Source organism: Lipotes vexillifer, unplaced genomic scaffold, assembly GCF_000442215.2.
Source record: "Lipotes vexillifer unplaced genomic scaffold, Lipotes_vexillifer_v1.1 scaffold325, whole genome shotgun sequence".
NCBI classification, from domain to species: domain Eukaryota; kingdom Metazoa; phylum Chordata; class Mammalia; order Artiodactyla; family Lipotidae; genus Lipotes; species Lipotes vexillifer.
In genome coordinates, this window is record NW_006799313.1 from 2655511 (window position 1) to 2674794 (window position 19284).

Genomic DNA, 19284 nt, shown 5'->3' on the forward strand with positions numbered 1-19284 from the left:
GGGTGATGTGATGAAACGTGGTCCTATATAAGAAAGATAACTTTGGTAGTATTGGGGAAGATGAAGTGGAGAAGGAAGAGTTTTGACCTGAGGCGAAGAAACCCTAAATTGTGGCAATGGATCGGTGGATATAAAAGCGTAAAGTCGACTAGCGACCAATTAGAGCTGGAAGGACTTAACATCTAACATATTGTATTCTACTCCCATAAATTAAGTACGTCAAGTGAATTTTTGCTAAGCGAGCCATACCCGTGCTTCTGTAAGGGCAGTCACGTTCCGCGTGGGCCAACCAGCCTCCGTCATCCAGACGCCGGATCCCAGATTGGCAGTTGGAGTGTCACGGAGCGGGCCTCTCTAGCTACCGTCTCTATGGTTCGTGGAATCTCCAGGTCGGGGCTTGACCGGTCTGGCTTTTGCGCGTGCGCTACCCCAGGCGGGTGCCCGCCCTCCCGCAACAGCCCGAATTCCCGGGAGGGAGGGGCGGGTTTGGGAACGGTGCGGCGGCAGCCGCTGCTGCCCCAGCACTCAGGGCTCTTCCCGGACCGAGCCCGTGCCTCCTCGGGTGGCGCTCACGCGGCCCCAGATGGTGGGTCCGGAGGATGCCGGAACCTGCTCGGGAAGAAACCCCAAGTTGCTCCCTGTGCCGGCGCCCGAGCCCGCAGGCCTGGACGGGAAGATGATTCGGGCCACGGGCGGCTTTGGCGGAGGCGCCGGCGCTGTGGAGACTCCGGAGGAGCAGGAGGAGGAAGAAGAGGAGGAGGAGACGCCGCCGCCTCAGCAGCTCCTTAGGCGTTATCTCGCGGAGACCAGGGGGCAGCTGGAGCCCGGGCTGTGCTACTGTCCGCTCCCCGCCGGCCAGCCCCGCGTTCTGCCGCGCTCCGCAGCCCCGCACTCGGACGCCTGCCCGCCGGACGCGGGCTCCAAGCACCGTGGCGCGGAAGCGGCGGATGCCCGCGCGGCGCGGCACGGAGGCATGACCAACGGAGACTCGGGCTTTCTGCCGGGCCCGGACTACCGCGACCTGGCCCGCGCCGGCGGCCGGGAGCCGCGCCACTGCCGCCTCCGCCCGGAGGGGCCTGGCGACGAGGGCGCGGACGGCGCGGGCAGACCGTCCGACTGGGCCGCGCCGCTCGAGGACCCGCTGCGGAGCTGCTGCCTGGCGGCGGCGGACGCTGAAAGGCCCGAGGATGCGGGCAGCGGCTCGGGGGGCAGTCCGGCCAGCAGCGGCAGTGGCAGCGAGGACTTGGAGCAGCCGGGAGCCGGCCCCGGGGGTCCCGAGGAGGGCGCGTCGCCGGTCACCTCGGCCGAGAGGACTAGCGGAGGCGCCGGCGACGAGTCGCGCCTCGTTTTCTCCGACGTTCACTTGAACTCTCGGAACACATTCGAGGTGAGCCGCCACCAGAGCGCCCGCGACCACCTGCCGTCGTCGGGGCCGCCGGTGCCCTCGCCTGCCGCGGAGCAGGGCCCCGCGGGGACCTCGGCCCGGGCTCGACGGAGCGGCGGCTTCGCCGACTTCTTCGCCAGGTACAGCGCAGACTGCGCCGGGGTTCGGGGAGGGCTCGGGCCGGGAGCTGGCGGAGAGCGGCGTGGAGGCTCTCGCTGGCGTCCGGATTGAGCTTTGATTTTTCACCGGGGGAAGAGGAACTAGGTCTGCATTGTGTATCGGAGAAGTTGTGAGCGCGGGGAGCCAGTCTTTCTCTTCCCTTGTCCGCTGGACGGTCTACCTGCCATTCACACCTGGTTTCTGTGTTTTCAGGCCGGCGTGCTAGTGCCTTACCTACAGTTTTCCCTCTTCCGGAAAAACAGACCACCTTCCTCGTCCCCATGTACTACAAAGAATTAGGGGCGGGTGGCGGTGCGGTGCGGTGCATGTGTACGGGTGCGGTTGTGAAAGAGAAAGGGAAGTCATTTTGCAGAGCTATTTGCGTGGAGTCTAAACCCATTCAAGTAGTTTAGGAATTCTTGAAAGTAGAGGTGGTTGTGTTTCATAGCCTTTATTAACAGCTTGTTTCAGTGGCCTTTATTAAAATGCCGTCAGTTTGGTGTTTAGAATTTGATCCCGGCCTTTAAAGCCAAATTACTATGGCGCTTTATGTAGAAAATCCCTCTTTACTTTTACCAGATAGGCCTCTACCTTTTTAAAGCATCTTCTTTTTAATTTTTTATGATGCTGTATATGTGATTTGACCTGCTATTCTTGAAATTAAATTACAGTGCTGGACACTGCAGGGTTCAGAGTGGGACTTTGATAGGGATAAATATGTCTTTAGAAAATACTCATCTTAATGTACATTAATGAAAAAGCAATTTCTTTTGGGTCACATTTTGACATGCTTATTTTTTTTAAGTCTCTAGGAAAACAGGAAAGTATTCCCAACTTGTAAAACCCTCCCTTTCAAAGTTCTTTCTCCTTTCTCTTGTGTTTTTGTTCCCTTTTTAGGGATCTTGACAAAAACCAGAAGTAAAAAAAATAAGGAATGCAACTCAAGTTTTAGAGGATTATACAGTTAGTGTGCATATTTGTAGACACACAGGCACAGTTTTCTGATTAATATTTCTTACTCCTTTTTCTATGTTATTAACTTATTTTTCCTGCTTGTATAAATTTACAAATAAATTATGAAGTTGTTTAAATCAAGATTGGGAAATCCTAATTATGTGTTACTCATAGGACAACATATATAGTAGTGAGATCTGTATTTGTGCCTACGATTGCAAAGATATACTTAAAGCTTGTAGTGGCAATATTTTAAATGCACTTAAGGGGGCTTTCCTGGTGGTGCAGTGGTTAGGAATCCTCCTGCCAATGTAGGGGACACAGGTTCGAGCCCTGGCCGGGGGAGAATCCCACATGACGCGGAGCAGCGAAGCCGATGCGCCACAACTACCGAGTCTGCGCTCTAGAGCCCGCCAGCCACAACTACTGAGCCTGTGTGCCACAACTACTGAAGCCCGCATGCCTAGAGCCCGTGTTCTGCAACGAGAAGCCACCACAATGAGAAGCCCGCACACCATAATGAAGACCCAACGCAGCCAAGAATAATAAATAAATAAATAAAACTGCCTGACAGCTGACATAAAAACATGACCAATAAACACCCAAAAGTTCCACAAGGTTACAAGTAAAAAAACTTAACACACCTTAAGTGCTTTTTAATTAATTAATTTATTTATTTATTTTTGGCTGCGTTGGGTCTTTGTTACGGCGCGGGGGCTTTCTCTAGTTGCCGTGAGCAGGGGCTACTCTTGGTTGGGGTGCATGGGCTTCTCATTGCGGTGGCTTCTCTGGCTGTGGAGCACGGGCTCTAGGTGCACAGGCTTCAGTAGTTGTGGCTCACGGGTTGTAGAATGCAGGCTCAGTAGTTGTGGCGCACAGACTTAGTTGCTCCGCGGCATGTGGGATCTTCCCAGACCAGGGCTCGAACCCTTGTCCCCTACAATGGCAGGCGGATTCTTAGCCACTGTGCCTCCAGGGAAGCCCTGTCAGGCAGTTTTACACCTGAAAGGGGCTGTGGAGAGCACTAATTCAACCAGTATACCCAGAGTACTTGCTTGGTCCCTGACTTGGAGGTGGAGTGCAGACTAGTGGGGATTAAGTTTGAAGACAGATACATTATATATGTATTGCAATATTTAAATAATAACAAGGCAAATCTGTTATGAGAGGCTTTCATATTATTGACAGTAGGCAGGAATTTTTATATAATTTAGAAAATTTCTTTAACCTGTACACTAATGGGACTTTAATTAGCATGGTATTTGACATTCATATGATATACTTTTCACATGTAGCAGAGCACTGGGTAGGAAATCAGTAAACTTAGGTCCCCTGAAGTTAATTTCTGTAAGCTTCATTTTTGAGATCTGAATGTCAAGATTCTAAGCATCGGGCTTCCCTGGTGGCGCAGTGGTTGAGAGTCCGCCTGCTGATGCAGGGGACGCGGATTCGTGCCCCGGTCCGGGAAGATTCCACATGCCGCGGAGCGGCTGGGCCTGTGAGCCATGGCTGCTGAGCCTACACATCCGGAGCCTGTGCGCCGCGGCGGGAGAGGCCACATTGGTGAGAGGCCCGCGTACCGCAAAAAAAAAGATTCTAAGCATCATTGCTTGCTTCATTTAACATTCTTGGGAAAGAGCAGAATCAGACAGAGGCATAATTTTTCTCTTAGCATTTAGTCAAAGCCTTAACTGGATTCTGAACACCTTAAAGGCAGAGACTGTGATGTTCATTTTTGAATCTACAGTACCTAGTGCTAGTATGAAGAATCACATTCAGATTGTGCTGAAGTGACTACTTGCACGGACTCTCTGTTTCTACTCCTCTCTAGGTAGTGTAATTTTGAACAAATCGTCCATTCTCAAAGAGAATAATCAGAAATTTCCCTTATCACTACAACCTAAGAGTGGTTTTTCTTCCTGTGCACAGTTGTCATTCTCAATTCTGAAACCCAGATGAGGCCTTCCTTTGGGGATATCTTGTTCTAGGATGTATTCCTGTTCTTGGTGCAGCCCTTTCCCTCACTTCATTTTTTGGTGAGGAATCTCACTGTCTAAAGAGAGGAGTTTAGTTACCTAATAGCAGAGCTGGGATTAGGAACCAGGATTTCTGATTTTCAGTCCAGGAATTTGATTATAACTTCTGTTTACCTGTGACTCTTTTCTTTCCCGCCTGATTATCTCCATCATTCCCTTCTCCTTTCCACTTCCTCTCTTTCTCTTAACTGGGCAAAAAATCTATAACAGAAATAGTTTGAAAGAATAGTTTCAGGGCTTCCCTGGTGGCGCAGTGGTTGAGGTCCGCCTGCCGATGCAGGGGACACGGGTTCGTGCCCCGGTCCGGGAAGATCCCACGTGCCGCGGAACGGCTGGGCCCGTTGAGCCATGGCCGCTGAGCCTGCGCGTCCAGAGCCTGGGCTCTGCAACGGGAGAGGCCACAAAAGGGAGAGGGCCCCGTAACGCAAAAAAAAAAAAAAGAAAAAAAAAATTACTATCGATGGGTAATATTTTTCTGTTCCCCATTAATGATAGTTTTCCCTGCCACCTTTCTGAAATGTTAAAATCTGAAAAGTTAACAAAAAAAAAAAAAAAAAAAAAAAGAATAGTTTCATATTTGTTTTAACCTTTTACAGGTAAAGAGTGGGGACCATTTTATAGCAGCATATCTATTACTAAATAAATATGTTCAATCAAGATACATCATTGGCAAGGGCTTCATTGAGTAGGGTAGAAATCATGTAGGAGAAAAAGGCATTTGGTCCAGGATGGGACAGCTCTCATCATCTCCTGCTTGCCCTCCCTTCTAGATGAGGTGAGTTCTATTTCAGTCCCTGTTGGGGGCTTGCCCTAGCTTCACACGGGCATCTCTCTGTGTTTATGGTGACTTGATTACAGGAGGCCTAGAAGTAACATTTCTTTAGATCCTTAGCCCTTTCCTGTCTATAAAAGTTTTGAAATGCTAGATGAGTACCACTACTGCCACTATCACCAACTTAGCAGTGAGAAGAAGACGAAAGCTTAAAAGCAAATCTCTTGTTTTCAGGCTAGCCTTCGTTTCTCAAGGATCTGTTTATTACTCTGTTTTGAAAGTGAAGTAGCTTTAAACCATTTTTATGTGTCCTTTAAGCAAATTCATGTCTTAATTGTTTTCAGACTAGAGTGGTTTATTCTTTAAGTAGATACACTCTTAATAGGTGTATTTTTAAAAACCTTTTAAATAAATAGATTGGGAGTTTGGGATTGACAAGTACACACTGCTATATTTAAAATAGATAACCAACAAGGACCTACTGTATAGCATAGGGAAATCTGCTCAATATCCTGTAGTAACCTAAATGGGAAAAGAATTTGAAAAAGGGTAGATAACATGTATGTGTATAACTAAATCACTTTGCTGTACCTGAAACTAACACAACATTGTTAATCAACTATATTCTAATATAAAATAAAAATTTTTAAAAAGCTGTTTAATACTTTTGAGGCTTGTTTGGATTGCACTGGCAGTTACTGTTGTTTAGAAACACACAAGTATCTATCTGTGTATCCTGGTAGTGTTGATAGTTTTTTACAGAATTTTCAAGATGAATCATAAGAATTCAGTGGCTTAAAAGGGCATAGCTAAGGTAGGGGAAAAAATACCGAAGGTTTTTTTTCTTTTATCTGAAAAGATAGACTTTATAGATTGTGGAATCTATATAGACCTTTATAGATTGATTTTATAGATTCTGGAACATAGAGATTCATGTAGCTTTCCTGGTAATTATCGACTCTGAAACTTCCTAAACATTGTTGCACAAAATTATTTTCACGGAGCTCTTTTTGTTATGAGTAGCTGAACAGGGAAGACTAGAAAGGCTCATTTAGTGATTTCTTTTCATATGTAGGCAGTCCCAATCTCCCCAATATGAAAATTGTTGAGAATATACTTTTTGTTATGATATTGAGAATAAAAACTTTCTAACAGTTATAATTTTTCTTAATTTAAGCTTCTCAGAAACAATGAAATTTTCTCTCCTACTCAGAATTTAGTTGGTGAACACTAGTTGATGAAATCATTATTCACCTGACTGAGCCATAATTGACCTCCGTCAGATAGGGCTCCTTTATTTGTTTAACTACACTTTTAACACCAGTTTCTCAAAAACTCCCTTTTTTAACATCTCAATAAAGAAAAGGCAAAATATCAAACTTCTGATAAGTTTTAAGAGATTTTTATAGCTCCCCAAAACAAGCAGTTCTTTAAAATAGGTGTGGTATGATTATAAGGAGAATGAAGAAGTATCTTGCTGTAAACATTAAATTTTTGTTACTACAAGAGATTGTAAAAATAAAGGCTAAAGTATTTGTCTCACTAATGAAACTCTTGGACATTACTTATATATTAATATCTGTATATTAATATAATTACAGTGTTGAAAATTTTAGAAAAGCTGGAATGTGTAATCAGTTGCTCTAGAATAAAAATAACGGTCCTTTAGGATTTTAGTGTTGTGAAGCTACCCATTATAATATTATTAGATTGAGAAGCTAATGGCTGAAGAGTCTTTTGTATCTTTCCCATATCTGACCCTTTTTCCCCTCTCAGATCCAGTATTTTCTTAAAGAAACCAACGAACTGCAAAACCCTAGATATCTATACTAAACAATTGGAAATCCAGCATTGGTTCAAGGACTTCATGGTTAGAGATGTGATCATCTGAATATAAATTAGCTAGAAAGTACTAGGAAACTCCAATTTTGGGGGACTAAGGTAGTTTTAATCACCCAAACATATTATTTTGCTTTTTGTTTTTGTTTTTAATTAATTAATTTATTTTTGACTGTGCTGGGTCTTCATTGCTGCGTGCAGGCTTTCTCTAGTTGTGCCGAGCGGGGGCTACTCTTCGTTGTGGCGCGCGAGCTTCTCATTGCGGTGGCTTCTTGTTGCGGAGCACGGGCTCTAGGCGCGCAGGCTTCAGTAGTTGTGGCTCGTGGGCTCTAGAGCGCAGGCTCAGTAGTTGTGGCGCACGGGCTTATCTGCTCTGCGGCATGTGAGATCCTCCCAGACCAGGGCTCGAACCCGTGTCCCATGCATTGGCAGGCAGATTCTTAACCACTGCACCACCAGGGAAGTCCCCAAACATATTATTTTGAAGTGCTAAACTAAATTAACATTTTAACACTAAGCCCCAATAAGCAAAGCAGGCTATTTGAATGTTAACTTGGAGTTAACTTGTTTGGTAGAAATTTTCTGAACTGTTCAAAATGGGCATAGAGATTTACTTTTCATTTTTTAAAATATTTTTTGTTTAAGAATAGTTCTATATTTACAGAAAAGTTGCAACAGTACTACAGAGAGTTCTGGCATACCCCTCACCCAGTTCCCTATGTTGGTAGCATCATATAACTGTGGTACATTTGTCACAACTTTTATTTGCTAGCCATCACCTAGTAAGGTGGTATTAATTTAGTATTGGAAATGAGTTAGACATGGTAATGAGTTGTTCTTCAGCTGATCTAGAGCAATGGTTTTTTTTGTTTTTTTTTTTCGCGATACGCGGGCCTCTCACTGTTGTGGCCTCTCCCTGTTGTGGCCTCTCCCATTGCAGAGCACAGGCTCCGGACGCGCAGGCCCAGTGCCCATGACTCACGGGCCCAGCCGCTCCACGGCATGTGGGATCTTCCCGGACCGGGGCACGAACCCGTGTCCCCTGCATCGGCAGGCGAACTCTCAACCACTGCACCACCAGGGAAGCCCTAGAGCAATGGTTTTTAAAGCTTTTCAGTTCAGACTATTTGGAGCAACATTTACTAGATTTAACAACCAGTACCTATTTGTTATAAATTTTTTTGTTGTTTGTTTTTTGGGTTTTTTTTTTGCTGTACGCGGGCCTCTCACTGTTGTGGCCTCTCCCGTTGCGGAGCACAGGCTCCGGACGCGCAGGCTCAGCGGCCCTGGCTCACGGGCCCAGCCTCTCCGCGGCATGTGGGATCTTCCCAGACCGGAGCACGAACCCGTGTCCCCTAGCATCGGCAGGCGCACTCTCAACCACTGCGCCACCAGGGAAACCCTATACGTTTTTTTTTCGATTCTTGAAATATTCCTGTGAACTAAAGGGTAAGGTTTATTTTTTTATTTTATACTCATTTGCCCAGAGTCAGATAGTTAATGAATTTAAAAAAATCAGAACTAGACATAGATATGATTGCCAGGGTTTGGAGCTAATACATTGATTTCTGTGAATTATAAGAAGTTTTTGGGGCTTCTCTGGTGGTGCAGTGGTTGAGAGTCCGCCTGCCGATGCAGGGGACACGGGTTCGTGCCCCGGTCCGGGAGGATTCCACCTGCCGCAGAGCGGCTGGGCCCGTGAGCCATGGCCGCTGAGCCTGCGCGTCCGGAACCTGTGCTCCGCAATGGGAGAGGCCACAACAGTGAGAGGCCCGCGTACAGCAAAAAAAAATAAAGTTTATGAACAAAAACATAGCTTTTGGTGTAGTGAAAATACTATTGTCTTGAGAAATAAGAAACTTGGCTTTTGTCCTAGGTAGTGTCTTTTCTTCTACCATTAAATAATTATGTGATCTTGGGCAAATCATTAAATTTCTAGACTTCAGTTTACCCATCTGTGAAATTAGGAGATTCAGAGTCCCTTTCAGCTCCAATACACTGTGATATTGCACAGTTCTCTTGCACTCACTGTTGTAGACCTCAAATATTTGTTGGCTATATACTACAAATGTGAACCAAGTTAAAGAGGATGCTTAAAAAAACAGCATGTTTTTTCATCTGTAAAATGAGAAGGTTGCCAGAGATAGAAATATCCCCTTCAACTCTAAATTCTACCTTGAACATTTTCTTTGGTGAAGGTCTAACTCTGCCTCAGAGTAATCATGCTAAACATCAGTGATTTTTGTTTAGTTTCCCATATGCAGAGAGGACAGACCAGCAGCTCTCATTTTTTTTCTTTAGAAAATTCTAGATTTTTTTTTCTTTAAAATTTCTTTGGAGTAGGAATAGGGTAATAAGTAAATTCTAGTTAATCAATGAACTGGAATTTGAGACTTTTAACTTCCAGACTGTGAGTTATTTCTTAGAGTTTGCCAGTGTTCCACTTGGGAGAACTGTTCCTAGCCTTTGTTGTACTTCAGAATCACCTAAAAGCACATTAAAAAAAAATTGGATTCTCCAGAATCCACAACCCCTACTTAGTTGGACTCAGGGGACTTGCTTTTGGCAGGTGGCATCTTCAAACTGTAGGATATAATGTGGTGGTTAAAGATGCTGGTTGTGTGGGCTTCTCTGGTGGCACAGTGGTTGAGAGTCCGCCTGCCGACGCAGGGGACACGGGTTCATTCCCCGGTCCGGGAAGATCCCACATGCCGCGGAGCAGCTAAACCCGTGAGCCATGGCCGCTGAGCCTGCGCGTCCGGAGCCTGTGCTCCGCAACGGGAGAGGCCACAACTGTGAGAGGCCCGCGTACCGCGAAAAAAAAATAAAAAAATAAAAAAGATGCTGGTTGTGGAGTTGGACCGCCTGGCTTTGAATAAGCTTACTAGCTGTGTAATTATGGACAAGTTACTTGATCTCTCTGGACCTTAGCAACTCATCCATGAAATGGGGGTAATAGTGATACCTATCTCATGGGATTGTCATGAGGGTTAAATGAGATAATATACTAAGCGCCTTGTATTTATTATTTGGTATATAGTGAGGATTCAAATGTCATTCATACCACAGAAGACCTCCACAGTCCCTTCTCCAACTTCATCACTGAAATCAACTGGTTTAAAGAAAGGGAGAGACTGGAATGAATTTTTTGTGTACTCCCTGAAGAAACATTGCACAGTTTCTGTAGCAGATTTTAAAATAATTTGTATTGGGATTGGATGGGTGTCAAAATGGACTCTGGTGTAGTGATATAAAATTTCCAGAAGTAGTGAAGCTTTGCCTAAAAAGCAGATCTGAGAAGAAACTGAAAGGAGGGAATGTTGAGAAAGATTAAAATGTTTGCATCGTTTATTGTTTTAAGGAACTTTTACGACAGGCAGAAACAACTTTGTAAGTTTAAATTCATGAAATGTTTAACTTGGCTTACTCATACATTTCATACTTAGTATCTTGTGGTAGGAAAGCTTTGAGGAAAAGTTAAGACATTTGGAGATTTTGAGGTGATACAGCTGTTACCCATCTATGAATGTATTATTCAGAAAGGGAAAGCCAATCCTTTCTGAGGTGGCTTATTTATTCCTAGGAACCCTGTTAGCTACACTAAACGTTGTCCCCAGGGAGTGGTGGTTGCTAGTTGCTTAGACCCTAGGACGGTAATCATTAAATGTTAGTGCTTAAAATCACCTGTGGTGTGGGGCTGAGGGGAGTTAAGAATGCACATTCCTTGAGCCCCCTTTTTGATTTAGTAGGTCTTGGGTGGGGCCTGGTACGAATCCAGGTATTTAACAGAGATTCTCAAGTGATTCTGATGCAGGTGGTTCCCACACTAGAATTAATGAAATACATCTGACCCTTGAAAAACAGGGGTTTGAACGGCATGGGTCCACTTATATGTGGATTTTTTTCAATAGTAAATACTACAGTCCTACACCGTCTTCTGTTAATTGACTCCCTGGATGCAGAACCACAGGTAAGGAGGGCAGACTGTAAAATTATACTGGGATTTTTGTCTGTGTGGAAGGTAGGTCCCCGTAGTCCCTGCGTTGTTCAAGTGTCAGCTGAAATTATCGATAGGCAGGTCTCCTCAGGTAATAACTGAAAGAAGGTACAACATAACATTTATAGTTTAGATTGCCGTATCGATTTAAAATTGGGTCATGTTTAGGTACTATGTAATTGATGAGTATAAATAGAGATATAGTAGAGAACAGGTATAAAAACAAATGTAGGGGCTTCCCTGGTGGTGCAGTGGTTGAGAATCTGCCTGCCAGTGCAGGGGACATGGGTTCGAGTCCTGGTCTGAAAGGATCCCACATGCCGCAGAGCAACTAGGCCCGTGAGCCACAACTACTGAGCCTGTGAGTCTGGAGCCTGTGCTCCGCAACAAGAGAGGCCGTGACAGTGAAAGGCCCGCGCACCACGATGAAGAGTGGCCCCCGCTTGCCGCAACTAGAGAAAGCCCTCGCATAGAAACGAAGACCCAACACAGCCAAAAAATTAATTAATTAATAATTTAAAAAAACAAATGTAGAAGTATTTTGCTAACTTCCACTAGGTTAAGAAACTGTCTCTACCTAATTAGATCTTAGTTTCCTCTTTATTAGTGGGAAAGGTCTTTTACTTTCATTTTATGTAGTTTAGATAGCCATGCTTACATGTTCTGTGAAAAACTTTAACTCACAAAACCTTACTCAGGTCTCTTCAACATGGAATCATAACTACTTCTCCTTATTTATTGTTTATCAAAAAGGGCATTAATTTTCTGTCTTCCTGCTGGGTAGTTGTAATTCTTCTCCATGCCTTTAAGAAAAAATCCTGCATGTTGTACATGGCTTATTCCCCTCCAGAATTTGCTGCTTCAGCCTTTCTGGCACTTCTTATTTCCGTGGCCAAAACAAGAAAGAGATGAAAAACCATGTGACTGTCTGGGTTTTCAGCAGGCTCTTTCCTGCAATTAAGAGAAGTTTACCTAGGAAACCAAGCTATAAGTTACATTCCTTGGGCAAATCATTAAATTTCTAGTTTGAGAGTAAACTTGGTAATGCGTTTAATTTACCTTTGAATTTTGCTTTTCAGTTTCTTTTTAATATGAATTTTACTTTGGTATACATTTCTTGGTTAAAAAATATTTCCTTCTGCCCGTCTCTAACCTCACACAGATTAAAACATTTTAAGTTTGGAACTGAACATGATAGTTTTGAAATCAAATTCTGTGCTGTGTTCTCATATTTTCCCCAATACTGTAATATACAACTACCCGTCATACACTGGGCATTATTTAGAATTTCCAAATCTGGTTTTCATCTAGACTGTTTGTAGTCATTTTCTAGTCAAGGACGGGAAATACTTTTCTGTTGCTGTCCCAGGGAAAAGTTATTCAAAGACTATAACAGTTTATTGATTTTTGTTGTCATTATTAGAAAAACATAAAATGCTCATATTACCTGCTTTCTAAAAGCAGGACAGGGAATATAAAATAAAACTAAAGATAAATACTTTGTTTCTATACTATTCCAGTTAAGGTGGTAAGAAAGAAGATAAAATTGGGAGGGTGTGGAGGTTCTGTTAGAGAGAGACTGTTAGAGAATGAGTTTGAAGAGGTTTGTATAGAGAAAAATTGCTGGAGAGAATAAATGTTAGCTGGAAGTTAGCTCTGTACTTTGGCCTGTGGGCTTCAGAGTATTGGCACAGATTATTTACATATTTATTTTTCTATTCTGCTTACTTCAATGCCTTTGTGGATGTTCCTGGCAACTTCTTAAAGACAGCTGCTGTGCCTCTTCTTCTTAACTTCCCTAATATCCCCATCCCCTCATGGCTTCTTAACAGGTTATATCCTGCAACAGAAATATTTTTTAATGACAGGTTGTGTATATCAGGTTTAATTTAGACTTTAAAAGTTTAGACTGTTAGTATGATAGATTCATGTATTAAAAAGTGCATGTATCAAAGTGTAAGATAAATGCAATATACAATTTTACAGAATGTATTCTTACTTGAGTTCAAGTGCTAAAAGGCAAACTTCTCCTACAAGCACCATGGTAAATCTAGCAAACAATTTAAATCTCTCACCCATGAGAAGAAAATTGTTCATTATCAGGAAGATATATTGTGTAGAAATTTAAGTTTTGAAGTAAGTTATTAAAGTTTTAAATCGGTAAAATTGATTACCGATTGAATAAGTAGTTTATTCAATTCAATTCAATAAAGTAATTTATTCAACTACTTATTCAATTACCAATTGAATAAGTAGTTTCTGTGTTTTTGAAAAGTGATAAAATTTAAGTTGCTTTTTTGGTTACATGGTCCTTGACACTCCTCACCCCACCCCTGCTGAATTGAATTTTTAACTTCATTGGTACTACCTAAAATTAGTACCAATGGGGGTTGGGTGTTGTTTGGAAAACAAAAGGTTTGTTGTGATTCTTAATTGGGTGTTGAGCACCAAAATTTGTTATCTAAAGACTAATAAAATAAAGCTTTTGGGGCTTCCCTGGTGGTTCAGTGGTTGAGAGTCCGCCGGCCGATGCTAGGGGACACGGGTTCGTGCTCCGGTCCGGGAAGATCCCACATGCCACGGGGCGGCTTAGGCCTGTGAGCCATGGCCGCTGAGCCTACGCGTCCGTAGTCTGTGCTCTGCAACGTTAGAGGCCACAACAGTGAGAGGCCCGCGTACCGCAAAAAAATAAATAAATAAATAATTTTTTTAAAAAATAAAGCTTTTGATAGGCAATTATTATATAGGGTAACCAGCACGATAACTGCACATATAACTAGAGGGTGATGTCCATCTTTGTGATATACTTCCAGAAGCACATTAATGCTGTCGAGAATACAGTACTAGGACAGGGATTAACTTTCAAAATTGGTTATACTAATAAAATATCTGAGAATTATACTGCATGAAGAAAAAATTTTAGAAGGTAACCACTATAAAATGTTCTTGATTAAAATAATAACTAGCTATGCATTTTAATGAGGAGGTAAGATTGTTTTGCTCTTGTATGAGACCACCAAAATCTTTTGATTTAGTTGTCCATTTGATGGAAACGTCATAACACCCAGTGGAAAAAAAGACAGTTACCTTGGTCAGGACATGTATTTCAACTATGCTGCTGGAAGATAGGTTCTATCATGTATACCTTCAATTCAGGAAGTACTTCTGGGTGGTCAGAGGAGCAAAGTGTCAACAAAACAAAAATAACAACAACAACCCTAGCGCTAAGTGTCTGCCTCTTTATTGTTAGAGAGTTTAGGCACCTAATAGATGTGGTTTAGCCTCTGCTTCAATTTTTTCACTAACAAGGAGCTCAATTTCCTCAATGCAGCCTATTGAGAGTATTAATTGTTAGAAGGTTCTTTATGTCAAAGCACAGTGTATCTCTTTGTAATGTTCGTGGTCCTAATTTGCCCTTTAAAGCCACAAAGAACAAGTCAGTTCTTTTACATAATTACAATTCATAAGATTGCTACTGAATCTTTTTTTGTTTTTGGATCCTTCCAGCTAAGCATATACAATTCTTATGAGTTAGTTTAAGATTTTCTTACCATTTATTCTTTCAGCAGATGCTATTGAGCCCCATTTTTCAATACATATATATATGTGTGTGTGTGTGTATATATATATATATATATATATATAAGACATTAAGGAAATTAGATTAAAAATATTTTATTAACAAACTTAAGATGGGAGAGTCATATAAATCAGTACTTACCATATTACCTGATTAGTGTTATAAAAGAAAATGCAAAGGTACATTAGCAGCACTGAAGAAGGAGTGATTAACTTCGGGATGAGATGCTAGGGAACTCTTCACAGTAGATAAGACATGAATGCTTGGTTTTTTGTTGTTGTTTTTTTAATACCAATGAGGAGGGTTTGGATTGGAATGAGGGTGAAGCCAGTACAGGCATACAACAGCATAGGCAGAATTATACATGAAATAGCACAGCACTTTTGGAACTGTAGAGACTCATTAATATGACCTCACCTTAGGGCAGGTGAGGTAGAGTGTCAAAAACCGAGGCACAAAGGTTGGGGCTAAATTATGAGGGAGTTTATGTGACAGAACTAAGCATTTTGAATAGATTCTGTGAGAGTTGGCAGTCCATAGGACCTTTGATGGGTTTTTAAAACAAGGGCAACATGCTTAGGATTGCATTTTAGAACAGTGACTCTTGTAGCAGTGTAGCAGATGTTTTGGGACTTGAGAAACTGGGGCTTGGGTACATTTGTGGTAGTTTACCTGTACTTGTCAGGCTCTTTATTAAATTGTGATATCCAGATTATTCATGTAAACAACATTAAATTCAGTACCTGTCAGAAGGGGTAGCTAACAGATTCAGTGACATATGCTTATACCAGTAGCTTTTTTGTGAAGTTTTAATGAAGGTAAACTTTGAATCTGATTTTTGTTTCTGAGGGAAGTGGGATGATACGAAAATGGAGAGTGATGTGAAAAATTATGTCTACCATGTTTTGTAAGGAATTTGATGAGGGGAGAAAAGAGCCAGAATAGTTGTTAGGCCAGTTTTCCCCCCCTAAATTCAAGTATAGTTGATTTACAGTATTATACTAATTTCAGGTGTACAACATAGTGATCTGATATTTTTATAGATTATATTCCATTTAAAGTTACTATAGGGCTTCGCTGGTGGTGCAGTGGTTAAGAATCCACCTGCCAATGCAGGAGACACGGGTTCGAGCCCTGGTCTGGAAAGATCCCACATGCCGCGGAGCAACTAAGCCCATGTGCCACAACTACTGAACCTGAGCTCTAGAGCCCACGAGCCACAACTACTGAGCCCGTGTGCCACAACTACTGAAGCCTGCGCGCCTAGAGCCCATGCTCCGCAACAAGAGAAGCCACTGCAACGAGAAGCCCGCGCACCGCAAGGAAGAGTAGCCCCCTCTCGCCACAACTAAAGAAAGCCCACACGCAGCAACCAGGACCCAACGCAGCCAAAATAGATAGATAAATAAATTTATAAAAAATAAAGTTATTATAAAATATTGGCTATATTCCCTGTGCTGTACACTACATACTTGTATCTTATTTATTTTATACCTAGTAGTTTGTAGTTGTTGTGGAGCAGAAGGGAAACGATTTCAGGGAAAACCCTCAGAGAATAAAGTGGTAAAATCAAGTCTGTATGTCCAATGCACAAGTTCTATACATTGCTTCATAAAAGTGGATGGAGGAAGTATACCCATCACCCATTTTTGAGGATTGAATGAGGTAAAGACAAAGCATTGAGACTTCCATAATTATTTGTTATGTATGTGTCTTTTCTACTGAGATGCAAACTCTCTGCAGATATGAAACGTCTTTTTTGCTCTTTTGTCTTTGCAAAGAGACATGGAGCCATATATAGGAACACAAAGATTTATTGGATTAAAAACTTTTTAAAAAGTGCGAGAACTTACATAGTCAAATGATTGGAACCTTTGGAGTGATCACTCTGGGAAAAATAGTTATCATTTCTCAAAGTATTTTTGGTACCTTTCTCTGAGGGATGTTTCTGTAGGAGAGAAATCAGTTGGGCTAACGTAAGATAGGACTGAAGAATTGAACGTTGGAGGGGAGTCATAGCTGAAATACATTAGGAAGCCAACTAAGCAAGTTCACTTGTATGTTAGCTATGGTAAGTACTCTAATATTCTAGATGTAATAGATTCACGCCCAGGCAAATTATTTAGACACATAGTGTGTAAATAGTTGAGGTTAGTGTAAACAAGCGTAAATGATTTCACCTCTGGTACTCTTCTGAAGGATTAAATAAAGTCAGTGACTTGGCAGTCTGTCACCCTTGAATTTGGTCATCTTTGAGTAGGCACAGCTGTATCAATTTTGCTGAAGCCTACAACTCTTTTTAACAGGGTGTTTGCAAAACAGTCCATATTTAAAGGACTGACTTATATAGGTTGTGGTAAAATCCATAATACAGCGTCTGTAACCGACAATGTTATAATGTAAAAGAAATGTTGAACTTTATAAGTATTGCCTTAATGCTGTTGACAGTTTTGAAGTATACTTTTTCCACTTGTGAAGTAAATATTTTCTTTTGCTTTTCTAATTAATGAAACAAATTATGTATTTTCTCCTATTCTATGGCTTTTCTTTATACTTTCTTGATAGTGTCATTTGATGCACAAAAGTAGAAATGTTTCAGGTTTTTTTAACATCTTTATTGGAGTATAGTTGCTTTACATTGTTGTGTTAGTTGCTGCTGTATAACAGAGTGAGTCAGCTATATGTATACATATATCCCCATATTAGAAATGTTTTAAATTTGGTATATTACAGTTCTAAGTATGTGTTACCAACTTAGTTTTTACTATAAAAGGTAAGATGTATATGTGGCTATCCAGAGCATAGAGGCAAGAAAGTAGGGAATGTGTGAAAAAAAGTACAGTTTGGCTAATATGTTAGAGTTAATTAGTTTTAAGGAACAGAAGCCAACTTAAGCTACCTTAAGTGAAGGAGGGTTTATTGTAAGCATGTAGTAGGCATCTTGTGCATATTCTGAAGATAGAAAATAAAGTATACCCGGGCTACAGAGTACCTGGAATAATGGTTTCTCTGCCTTTCGGGGGATGCTTGGTTTTTCTCATCTCTATTTTGCCTCTTGGTTGTTTAGTGCATGGTTTCTACCTGCAAAAGCCCTATACAGCTGTCCCAACTGTACATGATTTATCAGTTCAAGCATTTACCGTCATTTGACTCGATCTCTAAGTCTTCTGTTTAAAAATCCTGGGAATCTGATTGTCTCAGCCTACATATGAATTTGTCCATGTTTTATCAGCAGTCCAATTTAATCAGTACTGACCGAGGGTCAAGACCATGAGATGCAAATATGGCCACTTTGGGCTACTGCTTCAGTCAGGATTGGGGCAAAGGCACTGTCGAAGTGGGGAGTGGGTTGCAGGTATGCTAAAGCCACATGTATTTCTCCCAGTTGTAAAAAGGGTAGTAGGAAATAATGTTGGAAAAATAATTTGGGTCCAAATTGTAAAGAGTCTTTAATGCTAGGATAAAAAATTAAAACTTTTCCATAGATATTATAGAGGTTTAAGGATTTGGGGGCAAGAAAGGAAATGCTCTATTCTTTGCTGCTTGTGCTTTGAAGCTTATTCTAGCCAGAATGAGATATATGTCATTCTCCTCCTCTAATTTTCTGTTTGTCTGAATCCTCCCTTGTTCATTCAACAAGCATATTTGAGCACAGACTGTATAGCAGGAAAAGAAGGAGCTAGAATAAAGCCCTTCTGGTAAAGCCAGTGATGATCACATTGCAAACATAAATGCTTACGATGTTGACACTAGCAGGGAGCATGAGATGACGGAAGCAATATTTATTCCACTGGCACTGAATCTGGCTTGTAAGTCCATCTTCAGGCTCATTTCAGTGCTTTACAGAGGTTGCCAGTGGAGGGAGGGGTAATGACAAAGAGGTAACATGATGGAGTTTTTTCGGGGTGATCCAAGTGTTCATTAACTCGACTGTGGTGGTAGTTACACAAATCTATACATGTGGTAAAACTTGTAGGACTGTATGCCAAAATAAAGACAGCCAATTTTTATTGTGTTTAAAAAATAAAAATTTACTGAGTGTTTAAATACCTTATATGCGGGGTACTGTGAAAGTTATACAAATCCTCTTCTCAATGCACTTATAGTTTAAAAGTAGCATTCAGACCAGTATTTAAGGTAGAAAGTGAAAAGTATAAGGAGATAATGATTTATAGAAGAAGTGGCTTATGGGGAGAAAGGTTCATAGAAATAATAGCTCCCCAGACTGCACTCTTCCATTAGACTAGTGTTATAGACTGAATATTTGTGTCCCCCCTAAAATTCATATGTTGAAACCTGATCCCCAGTGTGATACTATTTGGAGGTGGAGCCTTTGGCAGGTGCTTAGGTCATGAGTGTGGAGACCTCATGAATGGGATTAGTGCCCTTATAAAAGAGGCCCAGAGAGCTCTCTTGTGCCTTCTGCCATGTGAGGACACAGTGAAAAGACTACAGTCTGTGAACCAGGAAGCCATCTCTCAGCAGACACTGAATCTGCCAGGGCCTTGATCTGAAACTTCCCCAGCCTCCATAACTGTGAGAAAGAAGTTTCTTTTGTTTATA

General features: G+C 41.9%; 1 protein-coding gene across 1 annotated transcript in view; it reads left to right on the plus strand.

The window, feature by feature from the left end:
• The first annotated feature begins 488 nt into the window (after positions 1–488).
• Positions 489–19284, plus strand: part of TBC1D12 (TBC1 domain family member 12) — an 89253-nt gene continuing 70457 nt past the window's right edge. The window contains exon 1 of the mRNA XM_007471587.1: positions 489–1524. Coding sequence (XP_007471649.1) covers positions 584–1524 — 941 coding nt within the window. The 5' untranslated portion in view covers positions 489–583. The remainder of the gene's footprint in view (positions 1525–19284) is intronic.